This window comes from Rhinatrema bivittatum, unplaced genomic scaffold, assembly GCF_901001135.1.
Source record: "Rhinatrema bivittatum unplaced genomic scaffold, aRhiBiv1.1, whole genome shotgun sequence".
Taxonomy (NCBI): Eukaryota; Metazoa; Chordata; class Amphibia; order Gymnophiona; family Rhinatrematidae; genus Rhinatrema; species Rhinatrema bivittatum.
Genome location: NW_021821052.1, coordinates 51,535 through 65,131, shown reverse-complemented (window position 1 = coordinate 65,131; position 13,597 = coordinate 51,535). Strand labels below are relative to the sequence as shown.

At 42.5% G+C, this 13,597-nt stretch overlaps 1 protein-coding gene across 1 annotated transcript in view; it reads left to right on the top strand.

The window, feature by feature from the left end:
- Positions 1–13,597, top strand: part of LOC115082398 (noelin-3-like) — a 60,282-nt gene that overhangs the window by 45,290 nt on the left and 1,395 nt on the right. Inside the window, exon 3 of the mRNA XM_029586617.1 lies at positions 2,934–3,040. Within this exon, the coding sequence (XP_029442477.1) occupies positions 2,934–3,040 (107 nt within the window). The remainder of the gene's footprint in view (positions 1–2,933; positions 3,041–13,597) is intronic.

Sequence of the window (13,597 nt, the reverse complement as noted above, 5' to 3'; positions counted from 1 at the left end):
ATGATCCTGATGACGTAAGGGAGCGCGCCAGAGTTTGTACCAGCAAGGGTGCAAACCTTGGGGGCATCCCCCCGTAGTGACATCATCCATTTGCACTTTAAAAGGTCTCTGTTTGCTAACCTCTAACGAGTTAGCAAGGAACTCCAACAGGACTTACTTCGGCAGTCCACGATACTTGCAACAACGATCTGAGTCAGCGAGGGGAAGCCTTCCCCACTGCTCGGCCTTTTCAAACTTACCAAGAGTACCCACTCTACAGGGGCTCAACTCTCTCTTCTTGATTTCAGATTGCCAGAACACTCGGAAGACTCCTCATTGCCTGGAGGCGATCGCAGATGTGAACACAGTGAGTTCTATTACATAGGAATTGGTACTCGCTCCACGAGGGCCTACATTTCTATAGCTCTGAAGACTCCCTTCCATCCAAGATGTTATCGCAGGTATGGAGATCAAGAGTTACTTTGGCAAGATCACAGATAGGAACCGGTACTCACTCCACGAGGGCCCATGTTCCTATAATCCTTTACAGACTCTTTTCTACTCTAGAAGCCATTTCATATACAGCAATTGTGAGTTCTTATTACAGACTGTTTGTGGGAACCAGTGCTCGCCTACAGCTCCTGTTCCTGAATGTACTGAAGACTCTCTGTGGCATAGAGACCATTGCAGACATCTACGATTGTGAGTGTACCACCTTGTATCCAGTATACCCTGTCTACTCACTACTTCTAGTCTCTCTCTACAGCTCAGCGACCCAGAGATTATATTCCAGTATTAGAAGGACTTCAGCCTTGCCAAACACAGCAACTCACTACTGCCACCCCTGGTGGACCAGCTTCCAGTTTAATAAAGAACTATTTATGTTTATCTCATATTCTAGCCTAGCCAGTGGTTCCTCTCAGGATCTCCTCCTGGGGGTGCTGTCATCTGCCATCGGCCCAGGGATTCACCATTTCCTCCTAGTGGTCATTTCCTATCGTCACTGTGGGAGCTAACCACTACAGACCTCTAACTCCACTCACGGAAGTATTATATAGACAGCTACTCCTCTTTCCTTGAGACTTGCCAGCAGATTATATATATACAGATTGCTACAGATTATATATATACAGATTGTAGTGGAGGCATGATAGATTGCTATCTCAGTAGCGAAGTACAATATACCTATTGTCCTCTCCTCTCCTCAGAAGAGTGTTACTATACAGATTGCCAACTCCTCTTCCTTGGAGAGTTGATCCATTACAGATTGCTACCTCCTTCTCTACAGGAGCATCTAACAGCAGTTCACTAACATCTACAGATAGCTAACTCCTCCCCTCTGGAGGAGCAGGTCATGTTCTAACGCTACTCCTTCCCCTTTCAGGAGAACAGCAGAACAGATTGCCAATTCCGCCCTCCTGGCAGGGTGAGTGACAGCAGATTGCTAACTTCTGCCCTCTGGAGGAGGAGAGCATACCAGATAGCTAACTCCCTAGCAGATTGGTAACACAAAGTAACTGTATTGCTTATTCCATTGACTATAATGTTAAACAAATGAATGAATAAAATGAACCTAATGAATGACTGTGACTTATGAAACAAATGAATGAACCAAAATCAGAATATAAATCGAATAAATAAATAAAATGGATTTTTTTTATTCTGCATATGCCTATTTGCATTGAACATAAGGACAATTTTCAAAGGGATCTAACTGGGTAATAGAGGTGTGCAAAGACTGTTTTTCATTGTGGTTTTCTTTTCATGGAGTTTTTTCATTTTTCTTTGTTTCATTTTCTTAAAACAAAAAACAAACAAAATAAATGAAACATAAACAGTAAAAAAAAGCAAAAAATATGTCAACCCTGTCCCAGAAAAAAAAAGAAAAAAATCAAACAAACCCCACTCCCAGGCCCTTCTACCATGTTGATATTTTGTACAGGGAAAGATCAACCCTCAATCATTCCTGCCCCACTGGTCCTCTGATTAAAACTGGCACCAGCAGATGAAGACCCGCACCATTTATAATTTTTTCCATATAAAATAGTTTCAATCTAGGCCTGATACTGGCTGGCACCATTTTGTACAAAAAAATTAACAATGGCACTGGCAGACCAACATGAATGCCATTGTGAACTTTTCCATACAAAATTGCACCAGGCAGCTTCAGGCTGATACCATTTGCTACAGATAAAATTAAAAATGTTACTAGCCTCAAACTATTGGTGCCATTTTTAATCATAACACCAGCAGGGCAGGAGTGACTGGGGATTGCTTCTGCCCCATGAAGCACATCAACATGGTAAGAGGGTTCAGGGAAGTAGCAGAATCAGGAGGGCAGCCCTGGGGTAGTGGGCCCTCCTCCTGATTCTGCTACCTCCCTGAACACTGAAATTTCATTTGTTTTCATTCTTTTTAAAGCAAAAAAAACCAAAACAAACCAAATTACATTTCATTTGTTTTAAAAAACAAATTGAAACAAAATGGGAAATTGTGTTAAAATGTCCCATTTCCTACTGGATAGCTTAGGGTTTACCCAGATAGATCTCCCTGGTGTAAATTGCAACCCTCAGAGTGGGAAAGAGGGTGAAATATAGAATATAAATCACTTAAATAAATAAACAATTAATAAAATAGATACATTAAAAGGGGCCATCCTGGGGCATGGATGGGACAATACATACATACCCAGGTAGTTTTCCTGTGACAATTAACTACAAGGTACATGGGTATAAAAGTACCCGTGGACTTTGCACCCAGTCACGCATATGAAAATTGTCCCCAACTTGTGTTATGAAGTTTGTATTTCCCTCTGCAAGCCTGCAATGCAATTCATTAGCATAAACATATATCATAGTCAATTGGCCTCATTGTTCAGACACTTTTACCACAGCGTGACTAGGCTTGGTTTAGGTTAATTTTCATGATGTGCCTCTATGTTTTTCTAATTTCAGCATGTGGTAAATTGATGAAAATTACAGGACCCATTACAGTCAAGACATCTGGATCTCGGTTTGGAGCCTGGATGACAGATCCTGCAGCGTCAGAAAAAAATAATCGAGTAGGTTTGTGTGCTGAATGTCTGTGTGTACATTTGTTAATGTATTTCCACTTTCTCCCTACACGTACCTCCATTCGTTAGAGAAAATGCTTCCCATAGCATTTGGTGTAATATATTCCCCGCATTTCACTAACTGTATTATGAGCTTCTTCCACAGCAGGGAAGTGTAGAAATATATTTTTCATGAAAAATACTCCAGCGGATATCTTGAGCATTTTGCAGTTTTTATTTATTCATGTACTACTCATTTTCAAGCTGCTATAGGTACTGTATATGACCATGTGTGAGTATAGGAAAACTGTACACCCATTTTTTATTTTAATTTGTCTTGATTCCTTACCCCTGAACTCATTTTTTCATGATGAGTATTTGGTAGCAGAGAATGTCAGTGCGCAGGGGAAAACTGTAATATTCTGTGATGCATAGCACAATCCCAAGTCCGGCAGCATGGAAACAGTTTTATACTGTACATAGTTTTTATGAGCACAGGGAAAAAGAAAAGCTTCACATGCAAAGTGATATAATAAAAAAAAATCACACTATGAAATTTACAGAAGTCAATTTTCAGAAACTCTTGACTCGGGTGAGTATCTATTTACCTGGCTAAATTGGCTGTTAGGAAGGATCAAGAATGTGCATGCTTATAAACAAGTAAGAAGGGGACGTGTTGGGAAGGTCCAAGGGGGGCATTTAGGTTGGAGAAGGTAAACAATACAGTCTTAATCTATGCACATTATTTCATATGGAAAAAGTATCCACAGAATAAGCAGGTGCAAATGTCTGCGTATGCTTTACCCCAAGGCAATTTTCAAAGGGATTCTCATACTTTTTCCTTTTGAAAATTAGTGCAAAGTCCACTCGCAATTGCAGACTTTGCGACAATGTGTCCACATTTGACAATCGATAAATTACAGGACATTAATAAAAAAAAGACAATTACATGGCAAACCACCAACAAAAATAGGGAAAGTCCACAAGATCAGAACTGGTCTAAAAACAAGATCGCAGCAGGCCTGGAAGCTCTCTGGTCATGCTGTGCATTGCTAGGCAGAGGACCCAGGTCAGTTCTCCAGCCAGACCTTCTGCTCCCTGGGTCAGCTGGGGTTAGGGATGCTGCGGAGGCAGCATTCACGACCCCTGAGGGAAGGGAGCCCCAGTTATCAATCCAATAGAGGCCAGACATAGGAGTAACAATGGCAGTGTCCACAGGGATCCATCGTTTGTGGCCCCCAGCTCAGGACTCTCATTGTAATGGCTAGGCTAAGTGAGTAGGAGGGAGGAATATAAATTAAGTGAAAAATCCACAGGATGTTGAAATGAAGGGTGGTTATGCCATATCCCAGCAGAAACTGATTTTGATTTATCTGGAACACCAAATAAGCAGGAAGAAACTCAATAGTAAAACATAAAATCCCCGGCTAAATTGCATATCCAATAGAAGACAAATACAGGAGACAATCACACTTCAGACTCAGCAATTACAATAGGTGATATGGTCATTTAATCCTACATCTCTCAAATGCCGGAAGCAGCAAAGAATTTAGCAAATCATCACTGATCACCACATCATCAAAGAATGCAAGAAAGACAACTGTGGAAAACTGTAAATTGCATTAAAGCATAACACACATAACATGATGTAAATGTTTTGACCAAATAATCAGTCTGAGTCAAGGGTACAAACAACAAAATGCAGTTATAAAAATGAGAGATTAGATCTACTGTCCTAAATTCTCTTCTAGATTTCTCATGAGAGGCAATATGAATCTCTGCTAGCACTACATGACAGCCGGGAATTTCGTTTCTGATCAGTTTTATTTTTTACTGATTATTTTTCATCTGGCCAGTGCCCATTGAAGTGCTGTCTTCAAAGATTTGTATTAATATAGTAACATAGCAACATCATAAATGATGGCAGATAACCAAAAAGGTCCCTTAGGTCTGTCCAACAGTGATTTTATGCTCCTCTACTCAAATTAGATCAAATCCCACATGAAATCCAACATCCAATCCTATTGTGTCCCTTTAGAGTTGCAAAGGCTACTGTGCCATTTACCCCATACCTTTTAGGATTCACAATGCAACCCATATCACTCAAGGTTTGCAGATGTACTAATCAAATTAGGCAGCCACCTACAGCACCACCGTTCTGGAGGTGGCTCAGCAATGGCATCTCCTCCTTCCTGCACCACAGCCCAGAAGTAGAAGAGGTACCTGTGCTGGAAGGAGAAGATGCCATGGCTGCTGCCATCAGGAGCTAGAACAGCAAGTCTGTGCAACTACATAGAAAAGAAGGGGACTGGAGAAGCTAGGCCCGTGTGACATCAGAAACAGAAGGTTGGAGCCACAAGACCTGAACAGTGTCAGAAGAAGGTCGGAGCCATGGGGTCCACATGGCATCAGAAATAGAAGGTTGGAGCCACAGGACCTGAACAGTGTCAGAAACAAAAGGTTGGAGCCATGGGGCCCACATGACATCAGAAACAGAAGATTGGAGCCGTAGGCCTGCGCAGGATTGGGACCAGAAGGCTGAAGCAGTGGGCCTCTGCAGCCACTGAAAGAGGAAGCAGGCTGGAGTTGCAGGGTCCTCGCAGCATTGGGAACAGAAGGCTGGAGCCATTGGCCCATGCAGCCAAAGGGACCAATATGCTGGAGCTGTGGGACCCATGTATGTCAGAGAGAGAGAACTGGAGCTGTGGGCAACACAGCACTGGGAGCAAGAACAGCCTGCATGGCTATAGAGAGAAAAGAAAGCTGAAGCAGCAGGTGCTTGTGACCAAGGGGAGCAGAAGCAGGCTGGAGCAGTGGGGTTATACCAAAGAAATAGGAAGAGTCCTATCCATGGGTGGATGAAGGAGACTGATGCTGCCCTTGTGCTTTTAGAGGGGCAAAATGGGAGTGAGTGAGAAATGAAGCATGTGTCTTTGTGCATGTGTGTGAGCTTGTGTGATTCTCTACGTGAACACGTGGGTGAATGAACGTCATTGTGTATGAGTGTGTTTGAGAGAGAGCATGTGCGTGTGTATGACAGAGCGAGTCAGTTTGTACACCACCACCCATCCCCTTCTCCCCTTGCTAATTCAGGACAATCTCAGGGCATCTGGAAATCAAATGTTTCCAGGTATGGAAAGCAAGGAGGGAGGTTCTATATTATTAGTTTTAATTATTGGTGTTATTCAATGTGTATTTTATTGGTGTTTGGAACATTTTTAAATGAGTTTTTAATTAATCTGTGTTATTCATCAGCTATTTTAAAATATTTATTTTTTATTAGTATGGTTTTACTATTATTAAACCATTAATAAAAAAGAACAACCTAGACCCAGAGAACATTCAAAACTACCGACCTACATCAAACTTACCGTTCATTGCAAAAATCTTAGAGAAAATCACCCAATCCCAACTCTCCAACTACCTTGACACAAACAACATTCTTCACCCCTCTCAGTTCGGGTTCAGGAAAAACTTAAGCACAGAATATCTCCTGCTCTCGCTAAATGACACAGTGCTCAGAGGATTTGACAAAGGACAAAGTTACCTATTATTCCTCCTGGATCTATCAGCTGCTTTGGACACAGTCAACCATGCCATCCTAATCGACAGATTATCTGAAATAGGAATCATGGGTATCATTAAAATGGTTCTCCTCCTACCTTTCACATAGAAATTTCCAAGTAATGTTCAACAACCTCTCGAATAAAGTAAACCTCAACACAGGAGTACTACAAGGATCCGCCCTATCAGCTACACTCTTCATCATATACCTTCTCCCAATCTGTCACACTCTAGAACATCTTGGACTGACCCACTTCCTATATGCTGACGATATACAAATACTGGTCCCTATACAAAATACTCTGGAAGATACATACGATAGAACAGCTATCTATCTTTCGGAAATCAAAAAGCAACTAAATGACCTGAAACTCATAATAAACATTGACAAAACTGAATTAATCATCCTAGACAAAAAAACACCACCACCCTCATGAAGCCGCTCAAAACTGAAAACCGAAAAACAGTAATCTCACCTGTCACCCATAAGCGAAATCTAGGAATCATCATTGACAAGGAACTATCCTTCAAAACCCACATAACCAACAAGATAAAGGAAGGATATCACAAACTACTGACATTCAGATGTCTTAAACCATTCCTTACAAAAGATGATTTCAGAATAGTTCTGTAAGTACTCATCTTCTCCAACGCCTTACTCCTTGGACTACCTTTCACTACCATCCGTCCTCTCCAAATCCTACAGAACACAGCCACCAGAATTCTAACTGGATCAAAAAAATATGAACACATCACACCAACACTCATCTCATTATACTGGCTCCCAATAAAATACCGAATAGAATACAAAGTACTGACAACCCTGCATAAAATAATCATTGGACAACAAAACAATTGGCTAAGCAAATCCATCGTAATTCTCCAAAACAGAACCTACGCTCAACGAATAAAGGCCTCCTCAAAATCCCTCACTCAAGAACCACTCGACTAAACACAACACGTGAGAGAGCCATATCCATCGCCAGCCCCACACTATGGAACTCAATACCAATTGGAATAAGAACAAAACCAAACATTAAAATGTTCAAAAAAGAGTTGAAAACCTGGCTGTTCACCAGAGTCTACTCAAATTCACTCATCCAACCAGACTACCAAGTACACACGCAACCCAACAAGAAAAATGCTACATCCCCAGATCTACCAAAGAACTCTTAACAATGGATCACCCAACTGAACTCATATAGCATAAATCACTTCATATAAAGATACTTTGAATTGTTAAACCCCTGCTGTTAGAGATCCAAATGTATAATACCTCACCCAACCTATACACATTCCTCTCTCCCTCACTTATTAACCCAAGCCTATATGTAACAACAGTGTCTATGTAATATCTTTGCTGTAATACCTTTACTGTATATAATGAGCCTTACAAGTAATAACTACTATATGTAATCAACTTACACTACATGATAAGATACTGTGATGATGTTTAGACTACATGTTGCATGATTCTGTAAACTGTTCTGATGGCGAAACCGAATGATGGTATACAATAGGGGTGTGCATTCGTTCCCTATGAATTGGCAATTTGCAACGTATAGGGACATATTCGTTATATTTGTGGGGAAGCGAAACGTATCGAGATTCCCCACGATTCCCCACGAATTCCCCACAATGAATCTTCGATGAATCATTCGGCCATCTAAAGGAGCCAATTTAAACAACCCCCCCCACCCTCCTGACCTCCCCAAGACTTACCAAAACTCCCTGGTGGTCCAGCGGGGGGTCCGGCAGCCATCTCTTGCACTCACACCCTCAGCTGCCGGTTTCAAAATGGCGCCGATAGCCTTTGACCTACTATGTCACAGGAGCTACCGGTGCCATTGGTCAGCCCCTGTCACATGGTAGGAGCAATGGATGGATGGCTGGCGGCCCCTGTGACATAGTGAGGGCAAAGGCTATCAGCGCCATTTTGAATACTGGCAGCCGACGGTCCGAGTGCAGGAGGTCGCTCACGGAGCCCGCTGGACTTTTGGCAAGTTTTGTGGGGGTCATGAGGGTCCCCCAAGACTTGCCAAAAGCCCCTGGTGGTCCAGCGGGGGTCCGGGAGTGATCGCCTGCACTCGGGCCATCAGCTGCCAGTAATCAAAATGGCGCCGATAGCCTTTGCCCTTACTATGTCACAGGGGCTACACCGGTGCCATTGGTCATCCCCTGTCACATGGTAGGAGCACAAGATGGCACTGGCCATCCATATTTATGTAAACTGCTTACCTTCTAGCAGTGTACCCAACACTAACTTTCCAGAGAGGGTCAGAAGCTTACTTCTCCTGGAGATGTGTGGACCTTCTGCCTCTTATCCTGCCCAGCAGGATTCCACCCACAGACCACTCTTCCTCTATGGAAATTAAGGTGGATCAGGTCTGTAGCTTGGTCCTGCTTAGGTTAAAGAGAGGGGATAGAGTTGCTCCCTTACATAACTGCCCCCCAAACTGGACCTATTGGGCCAAGTGTGTTCATTCCCCCTGAATCCCACCCAGAGAAGTGACTCAATTCCCCACTCCCCTTAAACATAGAAATGAAACATAGAAATGACAGCAGAAGAAGACCAAATGGTCCATCCAGTCTGCCCAGCAAGCTTTCACTTTTTTTTCCCCCCATACTTATCTGTTACTCTTGTCCCTGGTAAGTGACTTTTTTTTTTCTATTTCCCTTCCACCCCTGCCATCAATCTATTTCCCTTCCACCCCCACCATCAATGTAGTTAGCAGTGCTGGAGCTGCATCTAAGTGAAGTATCTAGCTAATTGTTTAGGGGTAGTAACTGCCGTCATAGCAAGCTACTCCCACGCATGTTTATCCAGCCTGTGCAACTCAGTACTTGTTGGTTGTTGTCTGAATATAAATCATCTTTTCAACATTCCCCCTGCCGTTGAAGCAGAGATCTTTTCATCATTCCCCTGCTGTTGAAGCAGAGGACTATGCTGGATATAATTGAAAGTGAAGTATCAGGCTTATTTTAGGGGTAGTAACCGCCGTATCAAGCAAGCTACTCCCCTGCTTTTTTGTGGATGCAAATCCTTTTTTTTTTTCACATTTCCTCTTGCCGTTGAAGCATAGAGCAATGTTGGAGTCGCATTAACCGTGTGTACGTTTATTGAATTAGGATACTAATCTCAAGGTAGTAGCAGTCATTCCTGCAAGTTGCCCCCGTGCCTCATCCTACCTGGTGGGATGCCTGCATTCTTCTGGCATCCCACCAGGTAGGTGTGGGGTCAGGGGTCAAGGTTCTATGATCAAGCTCACCCCCATATATTAGGGATATCCCAGATAGCACTATTATCACCACTCATTATGCTCTTAGCACAGTGTCCACCCCCAGTCCTTGAAATGAGTCCATTGATGGTTCCAGGTTCCACTCCTTTCCTGGCTGGACTCTTTGGACTTCATGTGAGTATTCCCATGGTGGCCTCTCTTACACTTGTGTTAGTGCCCTCCAATCTTCTTTCTGGTGTGACTCATCTGCACTGTTACTCTGTCCATTCCACAATGCCATTCTCTGGCTCCTTTATAGTGCTTCTTGCTGGCTCCTCTGCAGTGGCTCTCTCAGGCCCTTCTGCAGTGCCTCTGGCCAGCCTACAGCATCTCTCTCAGGGATCTCTGCCGTACCCCTCTCTGGCTCCTCCATGCTTCTTTCCATAAGCCAATCAGTGCTGCATCGAGAAGGCATTCTGTCCTGCCCCCATCTGGGTAGTTATTGTTATCTCTTCCAGGGTAGGCTAAGAAGCTCCACCATGAGCTTTCTGGTATCTCAAACTCATTCCTTGCAGGATCAATCACCTGGTACTCACCCTGTTCTTGCAATACAGGGTCTGATTTGGCTTCAGCCCACCTGCTGCTTTTAGCTTTCTCTGTTGTCTCTCTGAAGGTTAGAACTGCAGTCATGTGACTCACTTAGCTGTTGTGATTCCTCTGCTTTCAATTGTTCTAAGTCCTGTGCTGGTTTGGCTTTTGTCAAGTTGAGCTTTAGAAGCACTGCTGTTGCTTCCTCCTCCCTCCAGGCATATGCCCAATCTGCCTGGTATTTTAGGGAACTTTCTTGCAGCTGCCTCTGTCCTTCCAAGAGCCTCTAAATTAATGCTTGCATATCTAATTCAGTCATGTTTTCACTCGGTTGACTTCTTGTGTTTAGTGCAGAGCCACAGCTTGTTTCTGAAGGGTCACACCCTGTGCATACACCACACATACTCTAGCAGCTTCACTTTCTGTAGAAACCATTATAATCCTGAAACTATTCTTCCCTAAAGGCCACAAAGACTACTCTCTGTTAAGGGGGAAAACATTTCTGTGTTCTTCTCTGAGAAAGAGCGCTTCAGTTCTTCAGTGCTCTGCAGCATTAACAGTACTTCTTCTTCTTTTGCCCAAATCCATTTCTTTAATCATGGCACACACAAACTTTTTCTCTTTCTTTTCCTCCTCTTGGTGACTTGGGTTTCTGTCTGTGTTCAGCATAGAGAGAAATCTCAGAATTGACATCATATGTAGGATAGCTGAATGAAATTTCATAGGCTGGAGGCAGGAACCATGCTGACACCAGTCTTTCTTCATACAACTTTATTATAACAAAAATCAGCATTTAGCATATGTAGACTGCTTATCTTCTAGCAGTTTACCCAACACTAGCTTACCAAAGAGGCATATTTCTCCTGGAGGCATGGGGGCTTCCTGTTCCTAGCTGGGCTCTGTCTCTTATCCTGCCCAGCAGGATCCCACCCATACAGCACTCTCCCTCTATGGGAATTAAGGTGGACTGGGTCTCTATCCTGATCTCACACAGGTTAAGGAAGGGGAATAGGGCCACTCCCTTATAGAGGTATATTGGTGCTTCAATATTTGCAGTGTTGCCTTTTCATAGGTAAGGTTGAAACTGAGTACTAGCAGTTATTGCTGATTTGGCATAGATAGTTTATATATTGTAATTCAGTTTACTCGTGGCTTTTTGAGGACCAAGCCCACATGCATCATGATTACAATAGGCCTAATACCATATAGGCTCCAAGTGTCTTTTTTGCAGAGTTTTCTGGTCTGTATCACAGTGCATATAAATATAATATATATGTTGCAAATCTCCTTTGAAGTTCCTGAAAGGTGGAATATAAATTAAATAAGGAATATTTTTACCTCAGAAGACTATTTTGAATGTTCTTTCATGTAAAATCTTTTATAGAAACATAGAAACATAGAAATGATGGCAGAAGAAGACCAAACGGCCCATCCAGTCTGCCCAGCAAGCTTCACACATTTTTTCTCATACTTATTTGTTTCTCTTAGCTCTTTGGTTCTATTTCCCTTCCACCCCCACCATTAATGTAGAGAGCAGTGATGGAGCTGCATCCAAGTGAAATATCAAGCTTGATTAGTTAGGGGTAGTAGGCGAAGTAACCGCCGCAATAAGCAAGCTACACCCATGCTTATTTGTTTTACCCAGACTATGTTATTCAGCCCTTATTGGTTGTTTTTCTTCTCCCCTGCCGTTGAAGCAGGGAGCTATGCTGGATATGCGTGAAGTATCAGTTTTCTTCTCCCCTGCCGTTGAAGCAGAGAGCTATGCTGGAAATGCATTGAAAGTGAAGTATCAGGCTTATTTGGTTTGGGGTAGTAACCGCCGTAACAAGCCAGCTACTCCCCGCTTTGTGAGTGCGAATTCTTTTTTCTTCTCCCCTGCCGTTGAAGCAGAGAGCTATGCTGGATATGCGTGAAGTATCACGCATATCCATAATTTGTTGCTGTATTTGGAAAGGGCATGACTGGGGCATAATGGGAAGGTCAGTGCCAGACTAAGGTTTACTTAAGGTGCCTAATATCCTTGCATCAGCCCTGATACCATTGCTGCCTTGGGCTACAACTCGCTCAGTGAACACTGCCTAGGGTTTCATTACCATTCTCTTGAAACCAAGCCATATTTGATTTATTATTATTACAGCAGCAAGAATTGTGATAGGAAGCAAAGCAATGGACCACATAACCCCTATCCTAAATCAATTACACTGGCTCCTAGTCCAAAGTAGTATTCAATTTAAAACTCTCTGCTTTGTCTTCAGGTGTGTCAACGATATAGCACCCTGATTACCTCTCCCAGCTTCTTTTCTCCTACATCCCTGAAAGAGAACTTCGATCTTCCCAAATGGCTTTGCTATCCTCCCCCTCCCCCCAGCCCCACCAACCACCTGTTTTCTGCCAGATTAACCTATACTCGGCATTGCGCATTCAACTGCTTTGCCCCTGATATCTGGAACAAGAAACTTCTATCCTTATGCCAAGAGACGTATCTCACCTTCAGGTAAAGAGCCAAGGCCTGGTTATTCATTCAAGCCTTCCCCTAATTTCATCTAATGGTGGCAAGCAGCAACAATATTAAGAAAGAGACTTCCACTATCCCTTGACTACTAGAACTTGATGTTGAGACCATAGCATCACCACAGAAGCTATTCTTAGTTATTGTCTCCCATAAAACTAAGTTCTTTGCCACAACTTTCTTATCCATCTCTCCTTTTACTACCCTTTTACTATCCTAAATAATCAAATTCATCTCCTTCCTGTTCCCTATTAGATTGTTAATTTTGCACTACTATACTTCATATTTAGTTATAAATTGATGCTAATCTGCTTTGAGACTAATTTGGTAAAGGCGGAATATCAAAAAGTCTATAAATAAAATAAAAATAAAATTTTCCTATAGTACTACTAGGTTGGTGCAGTGCTCTTGAGACATTTTCACTGATAATCAGCAGAGAACAGTAATAGTTTTGCTTCATATTTGCAAGTTTCTCAAAGGGACTTGGAGGTTAATAGCATATACAAGATGAAAACAGAACGGGTCAAATGTACTAAATATTTTTCCATAGATGCAGAATGGGGAAAAAAACCTCTTTGGTTCATCTGTGGTTTCAGGTATCAGAACTTAATGTATCTAGAAAAGAACTTGGGAGAATAAATAAGCTCATATATTTACACTCACTTGTTTGTCATATGAACCCTT